Source organism: Peromyscus eremicus, chromosome 7 (assembly GCF_949786415.1).
Source record: "Peromyscus eremicus chromosome 7, PerEre_H2_v1, whole genome shotgun sequence".
Lineage (NCBI taxonomy): Eukaryota > Metazoa > Chordata > Mammalia > Rodentia > Cricetidae > Peromyscus > Peromyscus eremicus.
The window spans coordinates 20,011,729-20,032,770 of NC_081422.1; the positions used below are offsets into that span (position 1 = coordinate 20,011,729).

The window sequence follows — 21,042 nt, forward strand, 5'->3', positions numbered from 1 at the left end:
ATTGTTCCAGTTTCTTAAAAAGGAATCAATTCTTCTGTTATCACATAACTTAGAATTAATTTCTATGTTAATCGGCAAATGGTGTTAGTTTTGAGCTTGGCATGCACAGAGAGTATCAGTGAAAGGATTATTAGTGTGAGCATATATACAGATATATAAATGTGTGTGTGTGTGTGTGTGTGTGTGTGTGTGTGTGTGTGTATTCCTTGGTTTATTGATGCTTCAGCTCCTGAGTTTTTTACTTTATGGTGGTGTGAAAGAACTCAGTATAATTTTTTGTGTGTGTTTGTGTGGTCCTGAGGCTACCACCCATGGCTCTGTCAAGGGTAAGTAAGCACTTGACACTGAGCCAAACTCCCAGCTCTATAAATGGTGCTTTGAATTTTGAATATGGAATTTTTTTCCTGGGATAGCAATGAGCAGTTTGATTTTCTTTTGTGATGCTGGTGTGTAGCTGGAGAATTTCTTTCCAGCTTCTCCCAAGTCCCGCCAGTCCCGGAGCCCACTTATAAAATAAACACACAGACTCTTACATTATTTAAACTGCTTAGCCATTAGCTCAGGCCTATCATTGTCTAGCTCTTACTCTTATATTTAGCCCATTTCTATTAATCTATACTTTGCCACTTGGCTCGTGGCTTATCGGTACCTTACATCTTCCTTGTCCTGGTGGCGGCTCCAGGCCATCTCTCCCTTCCCTTCCTGTTTCCTCAGTTCTCCTCTCTGTTAGTCCTGCTTATACTTCCTGTCTGGCTATTGGCCAATCAGTGTTTATTTATACAGAGCGATATCCACAGCACTTCCCCTTTTCTTCTTTTTCAAAAAGGAAGGTTTTAACTTTAACATAGTAAAATTACATATAACAAAACAATTACCGAGAAAGAATTACAGTTACAATATTAAAGAAGATATTTTATCAATCTTATATTTGTGAGTTTAAGGTTTTATATCTAACTTATCTTTTATCATAACTAAGGAAAATTGTAACTATCTAGCTTCAACTACATCAAAGACCTTAGAAGGATGTAATATTACCTGAGAAACGGGAGGATGCAAGCAACTTTCAGGAGTCTTGCAGGGTAGACAGAGACAGCTGACAGCCTGGACAGTCATCCAAAGTTCTCTTGTAAAGTTGGGACATCTGTCTTCAGCCCACAGGGCTAGAGTTTTTCAGCCATTTTTTTCGGTGTGCTGTAGAATGTCTGGCAGTTTTTGTGTGTGTGTTAAACAGGAATCTAAAGGACCATTTTGTGTGTGTGAAACAGGAATCTAAAGTTCAGTGGTCACCTTTTTATGGGTCTTGTACGTCCAGTCAATCAAGCAGTCCAGGCAAGAACAATTTCTTGCCCAAATGGCTATTTTTGCCAAGGTGAAGATAAACTCCATACAGAGTGTCTTTGATGCCCATATTCCTTTCTGAAGTAAATTGGTGCTGCCAGGAGCAGACATGTCTCATTGTCCAGAAAGTCTAAATTTTTAAAACATTTTAAATGCCATATTCTGTAGGCCTTTGAAGTGTTTGAAGATTACCTATCTATCTGAAATTTATCTATGTATACCTAGAAAACTTAACTAACATGGCTACAAGTTTGACTATCATAGAAGACTAATTATTAATCTGTATTTCTTAATTATCCATTAAAATCTAAATGAGTTACATAAACATAATACCTCAAATGAGAATAATATATATATATATATATATACAGTATAACAAAATTAACTTTAAGTTTGTATCAATAAACTAAAATCTATACTAATGTAAAACATTTTAAACATAAAGTAAAATGTATACCAATGTAAAACATTTCAAACAAGTTGTTGTTCTTTAAAAGTAGGTTCATTAATCTACCCTTTTATCCTATCATATCTATATCCTATATATCTATGTCATTAGTGGGAACAGGGAGGATGGTGCTCAGTGAGCCACACTGTCATGAAAGGAAGCAGTTGTTTGCTATGATTTTCCAAAGATCGCATATGATATTTAATACTTTCTCATAAAATAGATTTTTATGTTAGATAATTGTGTCTAAGTGTGACTTAATGTGAGTGTTCTGAACACAGCTAAGGTTGGCTAAGCTATGGTACAGGCTGGAAAGTATTTTTCTGGATCCTTCCTTACTCCCTTCCCCACCCCTGCCCAGGGAAGCTTGATCCCTTACAGAAGCAGTGAAGTAAATTGATGCAAACAAAAATTCTTCTTCTTTGGCAAGTAATTTTAACTTCGTGTGAGAGGTTAGGTTATATAAGAGAATACCACAGTCACAAGATGTGAAAAGAAGTGTTTAAAGATAATAAGATAGGTAAGTAAACTCTTCAATTTGGTGAACTATTGTGCAGCTATCAAAGGTGAAGTGATGAAGACTTGGTAGTGACATATTCATAGGTTAATATTTAAATGGGAAAACATGATAAAATTTTATATTGGGTATGACTACAACTTTGCAAAATTACACACACAGGGACAGAAATGAAGTGCACTAAAATGTTAATGTAAATGTAAATGTTCTATGATGATTGATGTGTTAGATATACTAAATACACACATGAAGTGATATTTTCAACTTTAAAGGGGTTTGTTAGTACACGATCTCATTGAAAGCCAACTCACTGCACAAGTCTGCTCACATTGTGGAGGAGAATCCTCTTCATCCAAAATCAACTGATAATGCATGCTAATCAAGTCAACAAAAATACTTGCTTTCAATGTCTCAGACTCATGTTTGGCCAAGCAGCAGAGTTTCCGAATCTAGCTACCTAACACACGGAATTTGATCTGTACTTGAGATTCTTGCATTCTTGGCCCACTCCTAAAATGATCTCACCTGGATTGCTTTGGCTGATTTGGTTTTGATTTCTGGCTTCCTCTGGATTCCTTTGGGCCCATGTCCTTTCCCCACAAGCCTCACAATATATCTCACCTTGAGTCTAGCCTAGGCAGTTCCTCTGTTTATTCTGTGCTATGGATATCAAGCAGATAAAATGCTCCATTTGAAGTGAGCATAAAAAACATCTTCTGAGGGACTTGGCATTTTAAGTGAGTGGCATCCCTGCTCTTTTTATTAATTATACATTATTCAGCAGAACTTTAATATTACCATCTTATGAAATTTGTCAAAGGAAAAAGAGAGAGATAACCCATAATCATACTACCTAAAATAACCACTGTTAACATTTTAGTGCACTTCATTTCTGTCCCTATGTGTGAAATTTTGCAAAGTTGTAGTCATACCCAATATAAAATTTTATCATGTTTTCCCATTTGTATATTATACTATGAGTATTTTCAGTGTCACTACCAAGTCTTCATCACTTCACCTTTGATAGCTGCACAATAGTTCACCAAATTGAAGAGTTTACTTACCTATCTTATTATCTTTAAACACTTCTTTTCACATCTTGTGACTGTGGTATTCTTTTATATAACCTAACCTCTCACACGAAGTTAAAATTACTTGCCAAAGAAGAAGAATTTTTGTTTGCATCAATTTACTTCACTGCTTCTGTAAGGGATCAAGCTTCCCTGGGCAGGGGTGGGGAAGGGAGTAAGGAAGGATCCAGAAAAACACTTTCCAGCCTGTACCATCCGTCCTGGGAAGCACCTGGTCCTTTACCTGCTCTGTTTCAAGCTATTCTATTTCTTGCAGACAGAACAGCTGATAACCCTGTGGGTCCTGTTTGTCTTCACCATTGTGGGAAACTCTGTTGTGCTGTTCTCCACTTGGAGAAGGAAAAGAAAGTCCAGAATGACCTTCTTTGTGACTCAATTGGCCATCACGGGTAAGTGACTATACCAGCAGGAGAGAAGAAAACTGTATGCAAAATTCCTGAAGCATTATCAAGTCTGATAATTTCTATAGGGATATAAAGGCCATGTTGGAACATTTCCTCTAACAAGTTTAGCACATTTACATGTCCATAAGATTCCATCATAAAAATTCCTATGTTAGCAACATGAAAATGCTGCCTTCAGTGTCGCCACAGAAGATCTGTAGGGCTTCAACCTTCCTATACACAATAGCCTCCAGGTCATTTGATTTTATCATCCTATTTTTAAGAGCATGAGGAATATATTCTTCCTAGAAAATCAACTACAATAGTCTATGTTTGATGATAAAATGTGACGTCTTTAGTCCTTTGCAGATTAAAGTCTATGGACATTGCTTTCAAAATACAAGTGATGTGGAAAACCTCTGCTGGAGAGAGCATGAAAATAAGTTGATATCTCGGATCTGAAAGATCAAATATGGGCATTGGGAATATCCAGTTCAAAAGGTGTGAACACAGAACATCTGGAAGGGGAAGGGAGAAATATGCCAAGGGAGAAACTGCACTTTAAAGGAAGGTCCCAGGCCAAGGTCACAGTGGCAGAGGGCCTACTCAAAAGGGACAGGAAGGGGTGAGGAGGGAGGGAACACTGCTCCACAGGCCAGAGAGAGATGGGCCGAATGAGGCTCACCGAGAGTCCCTGCAGAACCAGGCATGGGGCCCAGGGGTATGCTAGCAAGATGGATGCCACAGCAGTTTAACTGGGGTTAAATTATAGGAAAAGTGTAAAAGCAAAAAAGGTTGTAATGTGCTACAGGAAAGATGGTAAATGTCCACAGGGGCTGCTCATCTCATCTCAACATCTGCTATTTACTGCCTCAGCTGCAACAATGGCTGAGACTTCTTGGGAATTTAGTTTGAGCCATGATATGAGAAATAAAATACTATATTTTTTCTCTTAAAGAAAATTGGTATACATTGTATTTCTTTAATAATGTTTCAATTAATTTTTAAAAATTCTTGCAATGTATTTAAATTATATTCACTCCCCTCCTCCAACTATTCCAACACGTCCCTGCCCACCCAACTTTATGTTCTGTCTATCTAACCATATCCTTAATATATATTATATAATATATATATACACATTGGTGTATATTATATATGCATATATTACACACATATATATAGAATATATGATAGAGAGAGAGAGGGAGAGAGAAAGATCTATATAGAAGGATAGGTAACCATCTCTCTATATCATCTCCACCTCTATCATCCTCATCTCTATCATTTCTATCTCCATCTATATCTCTATCACCTCCTTTTCTACCATCTCCATCTCTAACTCTATCATTCCTTTCTCTTTCTCAATCTCTCTTTAAACCCACTGATTCCAGTTTGTTTTAGTCAACTACTCTTAGGTATGGGCATGCCCTAGAGTGTGGTCAACCTATTATGGGTCACATAGTTGAAGGAAACTAAGACTGTCCTTCCCAGCACCTATCAAATGCCAATAGCTCCCCAGCTAGAGATGCTAGAGATGGGATTTTATACTCACTTTCCCCTTTCCACTCTGGGGTTATTTTTCCAGCCTGCATTTGTGCAGTTCTTATGCATGCTGTTACAATCACTGTGAGTTCATATGTGTAACTGCCTTGCTGTGTTCAGAAAATACTGCTTTCTTGAAGTCATCCACAACCTGTGTCTCTTACATTTTCCTACTCTCCTCAACCCCTGAGAAGATCCCTGAGCCTTGAGGTAGGTGTTGGCTTAGTTAGGGTTTCTACTTCTGTGAAGAGACACCATGACCACAGCAACTTTAATAAAGGAAAATATTTAATTGGGGTGGCTTAATTTTCAGAGGTTCAGTCCATTATCATCTTGGAACATAGCAGTGTGCAGGCAGACATGATGCTGGAGAAGTAGCTGAGAGCCCTACATCTTTCAGGCACCAGGAAGTGGTCTCTCTCACTGGGCACAGCTTAGGCATATATGAGCCCCCAAAGCCTGCATCCACAGTGATACACTTCTTCCAACAAGGTCTCACCTACTGCAACAAAGTCACATCTCCTAATAGTACCACTCCCTATGAGCTTATGGGGCCAATGACATTCAAACTACAAAATTCCACTCGCTGGCCCCCATAAGCTTGTAACAATATAATGCCAAATGCACTTAGTCTAACTTCCAGAGTCCCCATAGTCTATCACAGTCTCAACAATGTTTAGTCTATTCTGAGACTCTCTTAACCATAATCTCCTATAAAATAAAAATAAAAAGAACAGATTATATACTTCTAACATATAATGGCACAGGATATATATATTACCATTCTAAAACATAGGGAAGGGAGCATAGTGAGAAAATACCTAACCACATGAAGACAAAAAACCAGTTAGGCAAACTCTAAACTCTGCAGCTCCATGCCAGATATCAAAGCACTCTTCAGAACTCCAACTCCTTTCAGCTTTGTTGACTGCAACGCACTTTGGTCTGGTTCCACTCCCTGTTAGCTGCTTTCCTCAGCAGGTATCCCATGGCTCTGGCATCTCCAATGTCTTGGGCTCTCCAAGGTAATCTAGGCTTCAACTTCACAGCTTCACACAATGGCCTCTCTGGGCCTCCATTCAGGGTCATCCCTGACACATGCCTGGCTTCAGTGGCTTTCCTTAGTCACAGAGGAAGATTCCATCACCCCTTTCATGTATCCTTAACTCCAGAACCACGTGACCAGAGTTGCTAAGTTCTGCTGTTTACTAGGGCTGGAACGTACCCCCTGCCCTTCAATTACAACTTCACCAACTTTCTTTTTTCGATGGTTAAACCAGGCTGGCCTCAAACTCAGCAATCTGCCAGCTTCTGCCTTCCCAGGTCAGACAGGCTGTTCCTCCTAGTACCTGCTGAATGCTCCTGGAGGAGGGATCTTATAAATTGTTATTTTTTGGTTCTCAGAGATGCCTAAGATTGTTCCTTCCTGAGTCATGTGATTCTCCTTTCTCCCACCAGAAGGGCATGTTTCAATTCAAAGGAAATCACTAGTAACAGGCCTCTACTCTTGCCTGTGGAGGACTACTTTTATTATGTTAATTAATGTGTGATGATACCTCTTACTTGTGAGGGGACTATTTCTTGGGCAGGAGATCATGGTCTGTATAAAATGGGGAAGGGGAGCTGAGTACCACCATCCATCTGTTGCTCTCTGCTTCTTGACCATGGATGCAAAGTGACCATTTGCTTCCAGCTTCTGCTGCCTCTACTTCCCTCCCAGGAAACCTGGAGCTGTGAATTAAAGAAAGCATCTTCCCTACATTGCTTTTGTCTGTGCATTTTATTATAGCAATAGGAAAAGAAATTAAACCTAAAGCCCCACCACCACTTCATTTTCTAACAACTTACTGTGAATTGTACTACTTGAGTTGTGAAAACCAATGCCACCATTAAAAAGATATGAGAAGTTAAAGGGACCTCTACTCAAGAAGGTGAGGTATGTGATAGAAGTCTCTCCCACCAACGGAAGTCCTACTTCTCACTCTTAGTGTCATCCAGCTCATGCTAAAATGCAAAAGACCACAAGAGAAGGTGATAGAGCTGTCTTTCATTGTGTTTCTTGGGCTGCAATGTTGGAATCCACACTAAAGAATTGTGTATTTCATTATGGTATGAAAACTTAGAGGTAGAAAGGATATTGACCTGACATTTAAATTTTTTCCCACAAATCACAAAGGAATAATTGAAATTTTATCATCTATCACCAAATAGGGAAGATGAATATCCTATTTTAATTCATAATCTGATTAACCTGGAGTGAATTTATCGTGGTGTTGTAGACAATGTTTTTATATTTTAAAACCTTTAAAGGGTCACATCAGAAGTATTTCAAGTGAAGAAAAATTTTGAACAAGTAGAATATTCCATAAGTCTAAGATTGAGGTTCAGGGTCCTAAAATGTGGTATATATGGAAGCTATTGAAAGGACTCCACAAACAAGGAGCGATGATCTCTGAGGCTTTGGTAGCAAAGCTAAGAAGACGTGAGTAAGGATGGAGGACATAAATAGATACAGGCATCCTTGAGGAACCCCATTCTTAAGAGTATATGCACCTATCCACATCCCTGCGACTCCTCCAACGTTCCCTAGCCCCAAGCCCCTATTATTGGTGTCTTTGGCTGCCTGTCTCCCCTGGTTCCTCCAGGTCTCCTCTGAGCCCTGGCTTTCATTCTCATAGACATCTCATTTTTATCAGATCATGTAACCTAGTACACACTTCTTTTGTTTTCTTTAAGATTACCTGTAGAAATATGAATTTTTGTGCTTAAAAGATTTTAGTGAACATTTTAAGAAACATAATGAGATTATTGAAAAGCAAATACCAAAAAATTGCATACTTTATGTTCTCTCAACTGTCAACTGCCACTAGAATTTCTCAGTTCTATGTTGACTCAATCTTGGGTCTTACATTTACTTTTTAAAAACTTTTTATTTCTAAATGTCTGTTCTCATATGTCAAAGATGTCTAACTTTTTCTTCGTATTTTATTTTTGCCTTATTTTTTACTCCCACCAAATCATACCATTTAGATTTCCAAGACAATAGGTTTCAGTCTTTTTATAGGGAGAAAATAAGTTTCTATCTAAAGAAAGAACATCAGAGCCAGTTACAGTGAGGGACACACCAGCAAACACCAGAGCCAGTTATACTGAGGGACACACCAGCAAATACATGGATTCACATTTATGCTTAAAATTCTCATGGCCAAAAACAAAAGCCTTCTGAATTATTTTAAATTGTGAGCTACATGGTTCCAGTTATGAGCATCTTGTGTGGTCTTATTTCAAATAATTTGAACTTGTCAGTTTATACCCAATACTATAACCTATAATAATTAGAAAGAACTTTATCTTTATTACTAAGTGTCCATCAATACTAAAGAGAGCTCAGATTTGAAGGTAAATACGAAATTTTTTTAATCCAAAAGAGTTATAAAATATAGTCCTCAATAAGTGCAAAAATATGTAAATTTTTACATAGCATATTGTATAATATACACTTACTCTAAAGGAGGTTAGTTAAGAAAGGAGATAAAAATTTTAGAGTTATTAGACCAAAAGATCAACTATAATAATAGTTGCGTTTTGTACAGACTAAATAATCAAACCAAGATAACAAGTTCATCATAATATATTTTAAAATTTACCAGTTATAGTCTGAAAAGATACATGTCTTAAATGTAGCATACAAAAGGTTAAAATTGAAGAGGAGAAGAAAAGGATAGTGAATGAGTATTGGTTAGCTTTCCATTACTGTGACAAAGTAGACAATTACCTTGTAAAAAGACATTGTTTGCTTTGGTTTATGATTTCATAGACTTCAGTCCATTGTGACAGGGCTGTGTTTCCTTTGGGACTCTGAAGAGACAGAAAATTATGGTGGGAGCATTTGACCAAAGACCCGCTCACCTCCCGATGGCCAGAACAAAGAGAGGTAGAGGAGGAAACGAAGTACCAATGTCCCCTTCAAGGGCACACACCCAGTGGTCTAACTTTCTTCTACTAGGCTCTCACTCCTAAAGATGCTGTCACCTTGAAAGAGGACCACAGGTGAGAAATCATCCCTTTACCAGCACATGGGCTTTGAAAGAACATTCAAGGTCCAAGCTACAGAGATCAGGTAAAGGAATTAAAAATCGCTAATATCCCAAAGTTAGAGGCAAAACAGACAGTGCCCATTAGGCTATTCCCAGTGAAGCCTTATCACACAAAAGACCACAGAACTGTATGTAGGTCTGTTGGCACACAATCCAGCCTGGCGCAAGATTCCAAGCATGAGGTATGCTCTACAACTCTCCACTCAAGGGGGCATGTTTGCCTGAGACTGGAACCCTAAACCCTAGATTGTTCTAGTTGTAATATGATTTGTCTTGCTGGGTTTTGGACTTAACTGGGTTTGTTATTTCTTTTTCCATGTTTATTAATTTTGGAAGCAGAGTACCTATCTCACCATGATGTTTTAGAAATGTGTTGCCTATGTTGACTTTACAAGTTCACTGCTCTCACAAGACATGCTGTCAGAGAACACATGCCGTGGCTTCCCCATTTAGATTACACTCAAGTTTATAGGGTTTTTTGAGTGAAATGAACATATTTCCCATGAGACAAGGACAATCAGTTCTGAGAGCTGAGAAGAATGATATGGTTTGTTTGGTCCATGGTGTTAATTAAGGCCCAATGCCATCAATGTGGCATTTCCAGACATGATTGGGTCACATTGGCTCTATCTTCACAAATGGGTTATCATGGGAGTAGAGTGAAGAAATTAGCCTCTCTCTCTCTCTCTCTCTCTCTCTCTCTCTCTCTCTCTCTCTCTCTCTCTTTCTCTCTCTCTGTGTCTCTCTCTCTTTCTCTCTCTCCCTCTCCTCTGTGTGTGTGTGTCTATATGTCTGTCTCTCTGTCTCTTTCTCTGTCTCTGTCTCTGCCTCTCTCTCTCTCTCTCTCTCTCTCTCTCTCTCTCTCTCTCTCTCTCTCTCTCTGTGTGTGTGTGTGTGTGTGTGTGTCTGTCTGTCTGTCTCTCTGTCTCTCTTTCTCCTCCCTACCTCTTTGATTCTCTATCAATCACTATGATACAGAAAGAAAGTTGTTATGACCAGATTTTATCATGTGACTTTTTGTTTGTTTGTTTGTTTTTGTTTTTCGAGACAGGGTTTCCCTGTGTAGCTTTGGTGGTGCCTTTCTGGAATTCACTCTGTAGCCCAAGTTGACCTTGAACATAGAGATCCACCTGTCTCTGCCTCCTGAGTGCTGGGATTAAAGGCATATCATGTGATCTTTGACTTCTTGGCTTTTAGACTGTGAGGAAATAAGTCTCTATCCTTTATAAATTATTCAGTCTCAAGCATTTTGTAACAGTAGCACCAAGATATTAAAGCCAGAAAGCAAACTCTACAGCTGCAGTAAATGTTTGTCTATTCATAGTTCTTCTTCTATTCTCAAGAGATTCTCGTACCTTTAGCTTTGTCTTGTTATTTGCTTTGAAGGAACACAAAGGGAGATAAGAGGGCTTCTAATGCTAAGCCTGATCTATTTATTGGCAATTTGGCTTGTAAATTCACAACTGTATTCCTCTTGAAACAATTCATCACATGTACACTCAGAATTATTCTCTATGCAGTTTATTTGCAAAGCATTTCACGCCAGTGCAGAGCAGAGGTTTCGATCTCAGATGCCTTCAGGGGTCCAGCAGGCAGTGAAAACGAGTGAGACAGGCACAGTGGAGGCCCAGATGACTGCAGCGAGCACCCTGCCTGAGGCATTCAGACCCAATTTTTCTCAAAGACTATGCTGATCAAACAAAATGCACACTACACATGATGACCATATTTGGCCTGAGGGTAATTTGTTAATAACCACAGATATAAAATTAAAATTAAGAATTTGAAAAGCTTGTGTCATTATAAAAGTCTGGCACACAAAGCATGGGTACCATCTGCAGTCCACGAGGGCCAATATTAAGCTGCTCGGTTTAGCTTGTGAGGAATGAAGGACAGGGATGGAGGAATTTTTATTTTCAATGGTTTGCACAGAGTTCATTTGAGAAAATTTAAAATCTGTTGTCCATATTGACCATGCCACAGTAAGATCTCTCCAAAGTTCTTAATTGTATTTAAAAAAATAAACCTAAAACATTCTGTGCTCAGTGATCCTAACAGTAGAAATAAATATATAATGGAAAAATTCCTACTAACAACATGATGATCACATAGCCATCTAGGTTAAAGAGAAAAATCCAGATCAGTTGATATATGCTGAGCACTGGGATTCTGGTAGGAACTCTGTGTATTGAGTTTCTCCACATAAAGGAGAAAACTCTTTAAGACACTGGACCTGGAGCAGAGACTTCTGGTTTAAGCGCATCAGAGTGAGCTGTTCTCACTTAAAGGTGATGATATTAGCATGTTCATGCAAAGAACAAGACTGCAAAGTACAGCTGTCATTTATAGGTGACTTCCTCCTGGCATCAAGGAGAATATTTTAATTTAAGGGGCTGTATTAGTTACTTTTCTGTTGCTGTGAGAACACCATCTTCCATGATGTTCCCTGAGCCATAGGTGCAAGAGTTGTGATGTACATGTATCTTTGGGGCTGAGCTCCTCATGATCTGTTGATATCTCTATTGGGATCAGTGTGATTTTGAGTGTTGGTCTCCATTTGCTGTAAAGAAATGCTTCTTTGATAAGAGGTGGTAGTTACACTTACCCATGGATATAAGGATGGGGGTTAGCATGTAATAAGGGATTACGTTGGCCTACCAAAGTGGTGATAGTAGATTCTTTCATAAGGCCATGATCTCACTAGCCCAGGAAGCTAGTTAGGTTTCCAGTACCAGCCATAGTTTCTCTCCTATTGAGTTGGTCTTAAGGCCAACTGCACAGTTATTGTAGCTGGAGAATTTCTCTCCAGCTCTTGTCAACTCCCACCAGTCCCGGAGCCCACTTATAAAATAAACACACAGACTCTTACATTATTTAAACTGCTTGGTCATTATCTCAGACCTATCATTGTCTAGCTCTTACTCATATTTAGCCCACTTTTATTAATCTATACTTTGCCACATGGCTCGTGGCTTATCGGTACCTTACATCTTCCTTGTCCTGGCGGCGGCTCCAGGCAATTTCTCCCTTCCCTTCCTGTTTCCTCAATTCTCCTCTTAGTTAGTTCCGCCTATACTTCCTTTCTGGCTATTGGCCAATCAGTGTTTATTTATACAGAGCGATATCCACAACAGTTATTGTCACTGACATGTGAATGCCACTTATTGCACTTTTATGCATATCTTACCAAGCTGGTAATTTCAATGGTTCATAGATGTTTCAGCTGGTTAGGTCTGTTTAATTGATTCTCTCCCTTGGTACCTTGCATAGTATTTTCTGGAACCATAAAGCTAGACTTCAGGAAATCAGCTTAAAGGTCAGAACAAGATTGAATCATCTCAGTCTTGTGTTAAGTGTGTGGTGTCTTCAGCAATAGGAGCTGGCCACTCTCAACACCCGAGAAGCAACCAAAAGTTGCATGAGTTGTTTTATTGTTTGTGGAGTTACTTGGACTACCCTGACCAACACCTTAAAGGGAATCTCATGCCTGGCTTTGTTAGTCTATGGTTCTTGTAGGGACCATTGTCAGCCCAAGCTTAATGTCTTTACACATATACTTCTATATAAAATAATATTACTTAAGGCTTTATCAAGTAATTTTGGTGTTCATTGTTCCTCATCCTACTTCTCTTATATTTATAGTGAGGGAAATTAATGTGCAAAGAGAGCTTGCCCTAGGTTATACAGTGAGTAGTAGACAAGAAATTCAAACTCGGGTACTCCTTTTTCCAATTCTGAGCTCTCAATCACTCTACACTGTACCTCCCCAGCAATGCAGAGGTGTAGGTGGGTGCTCCATGATTCAGGAACTACTGTAGAATAATGGAAGTGGATATTGCAAAATTGAGAAGCTGATGCCAACATATTTAACAAATGAGTGGGTTTAGGCAAGATAGAACATGAGAGTGACTAGGGCCAGAGAGAAGTAAGAGCTAAGTATAGAAATCTCAAAATTTGAAAGTACGATGACTCAGCTAAAATATCTATAGCTGAGCAGCTGGCTGGATTTCCAGCCTGAACAGTGAGTGTCAGGGTTGCCTGGCTGGGGGAACTACTCATGGAGGATAGGACACAAGAGGTTCCTGCATACCCCAGTCCCTCCCAAGCCTGCTCTCATTGGCTGAAATGTGTGTCACTGCAGACATTTCTCTGCATATCTTCAATAAACATGCATGCCATGCTTTATGGTTATCATCTCCTCCTAGATAGAAGGGATTTCTGAGAGTCAATAGAAAGAGAAGCATGGTAGGACTGTGGGTGGCTGGGGTAGAAATTTCCACCCATTTTGCTCTCCATCATCTCACTAGAGTTCCATTATTTCCTGTGCCTATGAATGACCCGTCCCATTGGAGAAGGAGATTTTCTAAGGATTAAAGGCTCAGGATTGGGAAGAACACTGTTTGAGTTTCAGTCCAGTTTACTGTTTACTCATTCCCTAGAGAAAGGTGTGGGGAAGTGCCAATGCCACAGAAGACAGGTTTCACGCATGTGAAAATGTCCTGATTCAGGGGATAGAGAGGTGCCTCAGCTGGTAGAATTTGCTGCTCTCACAGAGGACCCTTGTGGTTGATATATTGTGCACCCCAATAAACTTATCTGGGGGTCAGAGAACAGAACAGCCATAATATTAAACATAGAGATTAGGCAGTGGTAGCACACACCTTTAATCCTAGCATTCCAGAGGCAGAGATCCATCTGGATCTCTGTAAGTTCAAAGCCACACTGGAAACAGCCAGGTGTGGTGACACACACTTTTAATCCCAGGAAGTGATGGCAGAAAGCAGAAAAGTATATAAAGCATGAAAACCAGGAACTAGAGCTGGTTAAGCTTTCAGGCTTTTGAGCAGCAGTTCAGCTGAGATTCATTCTGAATGAGGTCTCAGAGGCTTCCAGTCTGAGGAAATAGGATCAGCTGAGGAACTTTCGAGGTGAGAAAGCTGTGGCTTGTTCTGCTTCTCTGAACTTCTAGCAGTCACCCCAATGCCTAGCTCTGGTTTTGTTCTTGTTAATAAGACTTTCTAAGATTCATGCTACAGACCCTGGTTCACTTCCTAGTACTTACAGCAGATGGCACATAACTGCCTGTAACTTCAGCTCCAGGGGACTCAATGCCTTCTTCTGAAATGTGGGCACCTCTACATATGAGGCATGCATTTATAAAGACACATTCACTACACATAAGTGGAAATAAACTTTGGTTTAAAAAATTTCCTGCTTCAAATTCATATTCATTGTAAGGCACACTGGGATTTACAGAAAGGCAGATAGTTTTGTTTGTGGGTTGTGGTTTTTGTTTTTGTTTTTGTTTTTGTTTTTCCTCAAAAATTAGAGAGGCTCGGGCCTGGAAGCATTTTCATTGTTAATTTACCTGGAGATAATTGGCGACACTATTATTTCAAAGAATGTATTCCTCTATAAACTATTGTATACAAAAGTGTTCACAATCTCATTCATTCATGAACATTTTGACTTGCCAGCACCTTGAGTTGGATAACTTGGTTAGAATTGCAAGCAATTTTACCCCTGACTTGGAGGAGTGAAAATGTCTACGAACATTTATGTTCGAGTTAGCTTTCTGTTGCTTTGCTAAAACATTATGACAAAAATCAGTGGGGATGGACAGGTTTATTGGCTTACAGGTCTGGATCATAGTCCATCATTGTAAGAAACCAAGGCAAGGACTCAAGGCAGGAAACCGGAACCAGGAACTAAGGCATGGAAGAAAGCTACTTACTGGATTGTTGTTTATGGCTTGCACATCTTGTTTTCTTATGCTTACCCATGCCCACATGGCTAGGAGTGATATCACCCACAGTGGGCTGGGCCCTCCCACATCAATCATTAGTCAAAAAAAAAAAAAAAAAAAAAAAGCCGGGTGGTGGTGGCGCACGCCTTTAATCCCAGCACTTGGGAGGCAGAGCCAGGCGGATCTCTGTGAGATTGAGGCCAGCCTGGGCTACCAAGTGAGTCCCAGGAAAGGCGCAAAGCTACACAGAGAAACCCTGTCTCGAAAAACCAAAAAAAAAAAAAAAAAAAAAAAAAAAAATACCACACACGCTTACCTACAGGTCAAGCTAATGGGGGAATTTTCTCAAGTGAAATGTCATCTTTCCAGACAACCCAAACTTGTGTCAAGTTAACAAAAAACTAACCAGCTCAATTGGTTTATCAATCCAAAGGGGGGAACACCCTTTAGGGTTGTGGTGAGGACTTAGGGAGGTAGCATGAATGGGGTACCTGGTCCAAGGAGAGGCACCTGTTGCTCAGGGCTGCCATCTGTGAATGACTTCTGCAGTTGCCTAAGAGCACGTTCTCCCAAAGTCCCGGACCCCACCATGGGTCCCCTCACTCATTCTGCTGTCAACTTGGGATTTGACACAGGTCCATCTCTGAATCTTAGTGTGACTGTGGGAACACACCAACTTTCTCACATAACATATGCCGGATGAGTTCAGGACATGCCACCTTAAGTGCCTAGCCTGGTTGTATTGATTATTTAGAACTGAAGGCAGTTGAAAATCAAAAAAACACTGGAGAGATTTCCTTACATACCTCTTATCTACCTAAAGACAGGTTCTCCACTAAGAACCCACTGGGCATAAATCCTTCCTTGGGGAATTTTATTACCCCAAGGAGATGGACTCGCCAGAGAGCAAATTGGAAGGTTCTGCATCATGCTCTGGTGGTCTGTCATACCTGCATCTAGTCTGCTAATGGCTCATTGATTTTTCTTTAAAATATTTGCTGCCTTCTAAAGTAATTAGGTAGATACCCTACTCCGGTATGTACCCTTCTGCACCTAATATTAAAAATGAGTAAATTTGTCTACCTTTCTATCTGTTATTTCTTATTTCCTAAACCCAGTTATTGTATACAGAGGGAGCCTCTTTTTTTCCCTTACATTATCAAATCATCCAATTCAGGGGACATCATCAATGACAGAATATTTGAAAAACTGTTTTCAAAAGCATTGTTAGTGGCCCTTCCGAGGGAGGGAATAAGTGCAAGCAGTCATAGTGAGGTAAACATTCCTCATTAAACTGCTCTGTCAGGACCCACATCTGCAAAACAGCCTCCTACTCACAGACCAGTAGCTCTGAGTAATTCTGGAAGAACATTCTTGTTTCCATTTTGTCTTTTATTCATTTAGCTGGTAAATCAATTGGAGTTAGATTCAGTGGCACATGTATAAAATGTAGATAATGGAAGCTTAAATTTATATGGATTCATTTTCTTCTCAGATAAGGAAGTTCAGACCTAGGTAATTCAGGGCTCATATCATGGTTTCTTATCACTGGGGACCCAGACATCTCTACATACTTCATCCTCAAGGTTAGTTCATGGTATGGATGGCTATTGGCTTAAGACAGTTGCTAGAATTCCTGCCATCATGCTCAAATTCCAGTCAATAGAAGACAAAAAGAAGAGCAGAGGGATTCATGCCCATTATCTGTCCCCCTTTCACCTGCTGACTTTACCTTGAGTTTTACTTACTATCTCTAACTGAAGGAAAGACTAGACAATGCATTTATTTATTTCACTTCTAATGTGAGCTGCTTGGCCAGAAGAAAATAAGGGTTTTGTTTTGTTTTGTTTTGTTTTTTTGTTGTTGTTTTTTTTCCTGAAGGATGAGAGAAGGCTGGGAGCGGGATGGGGAGAAGTCTGTCATGCCTCTGGTCACAGCTCATATTCTGTCCTTTTTCAAGAACTAGGGTATCTAGGCAATGGATTTCTGACTACTCACTCCTTTCCCCCTTTGTGAAGGCTTCTCTCAGAGTGTCACTGTGCAATAAAAGCTTGTCTTTGCCCTCACACAGCAGTGAATACAGAAGACATCTGTGGCCCCAAAAGACATGAGGAATTGTCTCCACTGACAGCAAGCCATTGACTTCCAACACACTTAGTGGGTGTCCTCTAACCCAACATAAACCTGAGACTACCTGGAGACTGGACCCCAGGCTGAGGATTGTTCCCTACAACTTCAGATGCCTGTTGAGGCCTGTGTGTTTCTCTTGAGCTTCTGAGAAAGATTTACAGCCCTAACTTCCCATTCTCCCTTCTTAGATTCCATTAGCTCCCTATAGCAGCTCACAGAGCACAGGGAGACTTGTGTTCACTGGATTATTCCAAGGGAAAGTAAAAGAGATGCAAATAAAGAGCTAGATGAAAATATGCACAAGACAAAGTGTAGGGGGAGGGAGCAGAGCTTCTGTGCCTTCCCTAAAGGGCTACCCTAAGAATCCCCAAAGGCTCAGGTGTCTGGAAGCTCCCCAACACCTGTCTGTGTGCGGTTTTTAGGAGGCGTGGTCGGTTGAATCACTGGCCCTTGCTTATCACGTAATCTTCAACTACTGGTCCCTCCCAGAGGTTGAGGAATGGAATGGACAATTCCAGTCTTTCTTCACTAGTCCTGCTTTGGTCTTTCTAGTGAGCAGTCCTGCTTCTGAAACTGTCAGGCACTGGCAGCCATCACCAAATTCATCCATATTCCAAAAGATACTTATTTCTTTAAAGACTGAAAGGACTTTGGGAGTTGCACACCACGAACGGGGACTGGAACCCAAATGTACTTCACCTTATCACAGCCATACTGTCTTCTTCTGACCTCTCACATTGTCAGCTTCTCTTGGCGTACTCTATGTACTATACTGTCCACTGAAGGCTCCTACCATTGCACAGAACAATTCCTGTATTGCTACGGATTGTTTCATCCCAACTTGAGGCTATTAGCAACATTCAGTGAACATCCTTTTAATGAAATCTTTGTGAACACTCATTGTAACATATTGAGAGATGATTTATGAAAGAGTACTTATTACACCAAAGAAAGACACTCATCTGGCTTTCAAACTGGCAAATGGCCTTCCAGGCCACCCAGGTCAAAGAGAATCTGCTTGGAATCTTGGCTTGAGGCTAAATCTTGAACTTGCAAGAAAAACAGCTGCTATTTTGGCACATCCTGTGGTTTTTAGCACCGCCATTCTAACAATTTTCTGGATGAATTTAATGACTGTTTTTATTTTATGAGCTAAAGTGCCAATTAAAATTTATTAGTCATTTATCATCTTCGAGACTTGTCTGTTCTATTCACATGCAATAGGGAGGGAGCCCTGATGAGAGAGAGGCACTCCCATTGAGTGTGCAACAAAGGTGGGAAGGAAAACACATTTTCTGGCATACACTCAAGTCGTCTCCTCCTTCTGGGAGGGCCCGACCTTCAAATACTGCTAAAGGAATTAGCTGAAGAGCAATTTACTGACAAACCTAGGAACTCTCCCCCTTTGTTACTCTGCAAAAATCACATGTGGGCAGAGGAAGTGAGGCATCTACCTGGAGCAGGGAGGGCAGAGGCTGGAAGTGCTGCAGCTCCCCTGTGGGGACACCATGCATTTGATTTCCATACTTAATTCATTTGTGTATCATTATCACTTAAAATAGTGAAACTGAGTTTTTCCCAAAATCTGTACATTTTAAATGAAATGCTATTGTTTTAATTTTCTCAGTGTTCTCCTTCACACAATGATCATGTGATAGTTTTAGCCATTTGTCTTTTGTTCATAAGAGATTTTGTTTAACAGTTTGTAATCAAAAACAGCCATCCTTTGAATTGATTGAAAGTATTTTGATGGGGGTGGTGAGATGTCTCAGTGGGTAAATGTGCCTGTTGCCAATCCTGAAACCCCGAGATTGGTAACTGGGTATCACACAGTGGAAGCAGGAAACTGATTCCTGTAAGTTGTCCCTTACCTGTACACACACTAAATAAATAAAGTAATAAACAACTGTTAAACACATTTTAAATTTAGAATATGCAGTTATATTTTAAAACACTTTATTTATTCTTTGATGATTGTGCAATGTGCATAATGTATTTTAACATTATCTGATACCCCACACCCTTTCTTATCCTCTCTCTCATTCTCCGTGAAACAATTTTTCACTCCAACATATTCTCTCCCTATGTTCATGTCTTTTACAGTATTTTCATTTTTGTTTTATGTATATGAATATTTGCTGCAGATGTGTCTATTTGTCATGTTAGTACCTGGGTGTTAAGTGTTGCAGCTCGGATGGAAAGGTATCCTGGCAGTCAGGGGCCAAGGAATACCATAAAGTCACACCACACAACAAACCTCACACAAGAGATTTATTGGGAGGGAAGAATCAGGAGGGTGGCTGCCTCTGCTTAGGCAAGAAACAGGGGAGAACTGAGCAGAAAATGGGATTTATATAGCTTTTTTTTTTTTTGAGGGGTAGGATGGGATGTAGCTTTCCAGGAGAGAGATTTGTGGAATTTCAAATCCAGAACCTCAGAAACCTTTACTCCATAGGGAGTAGTCAGGGTCCAGCTGTTAGGGCACTTAGAGTGTTCTGTGGGTGGAACCTTGCAGGTGGAGGTCCTCAGGGAGGGGCCTGGTCACTTGTATACCTTGAGGGCCTTATACCTAGTACCTTTGGAAGCCTAAAGCGGATGTTGGATCCCCTGGAATTGGAGTTAGAGACAGTTGTGAGCTGCTATGCTGCTTCAACAAACTGAACAGAGGTCCTCTGGAAGAGCAGCCAGTGCTCTTAAGCACAGAGACATCTCTCCAATGCCCACACACTTTTTAATAACCCATCAAGTTATTAGGATCCTAGATACTTACCAGTGCCTACACCCTAGAAGAAAAATTATTCCACAGAACCCAGAAGCTATTAACTCCCAATAGCTGCTCAGCAGGGGTTGGAGCTTCATGAGCTCCCCCTCCACCTATGCTGGAATTTTTGTGAGCGTGGTCTTGTGCAGCCCTTGGACAGGTAACCACAGCCCCTATGAATTCATGAGTGCAATGGCCACATCATGTGCAGAAAATAGTATTTCATAACACTCTGTCTCCCCAGCTCTTAGCTTGAAAAACAATTAACATATACAAAAACTAGGATACAAACGATGTTTTAGAAATACAAACCAGCCAAAAAAGGATGCACAGTGGGCATTTTACTCACAGACTGCTATGTCAGAATCAGCCACTGTCATTTGCCTTGGGCAAGATCGAGAGGCAGCAATGAGTTGGACATTTTCCAGTGAAAAGGAGTGAATTCTTCTATGAACCCTCACAGGAAGAGACTGGGCTTGAGGGAGTGGGAAAGGGAACTAGGAAGACGTCCATTCTATAGGAATGGTCAGTGTACTATATATGTGATGTTCTTCTGCTGGCTCAACCTTATGAAGTTCTTGATGTTTGGGATTGATGACTTCAGTAGAGTTACAGTTCTCTTCTGGCTTCTATGGGTAACAGGCTGGCTTACTAGGCTGGTAGCTGTAGATTAGTGGCTAAGGATATGTTCCTGTAGTCAACATTGTTATTACACATACACTTATGTGCATACACACACACACACATTATACATACACATATGTACAAAGTATATAATATACTTAGTCTCTCAGTGTATTCTTAGTACCTATTTGTATTTGAATTTGTATTCTTGGTTACCAATTATCTTAGTGTTTCTATTGCTGTGATGAAACACCATGACAAAAATCATGTTGGGGACGAAAGAGCTGAATTGGCTTACACTTTCATATTGCTGTTCATCATTGAAAGAATTCAGGATGGGAACTCAAACGGGGCAAGAACCT

The 21,042-nt window shown here is 40.1% G+C and overlaps 1 protein-coding gene across 2 annotated transcripts in view; it reads left to right on the forward strand.

The window, feature by feature from the left end:
• The window catches only part of Npsr1 (neuropeptide S receptor 1), a 197,341-nt gene that overhangs the window by 32,748 nt on the left and 143,551 nt on the right, over positions 1–21,042 (forward strand). For both annotated transcript variants that reach the window (XM_059267528.1, XM_059267529.1), the window contains exon 2: positions 3,651–3,783. In XM_059267528.1, coding sequence (XP_059123511.1) covers positions 3,651–3,783 — 133 coding nt within the window. The remainder of the gene's footprint in view (positions 1–3,650; positions 3,784–21,042) is intronic.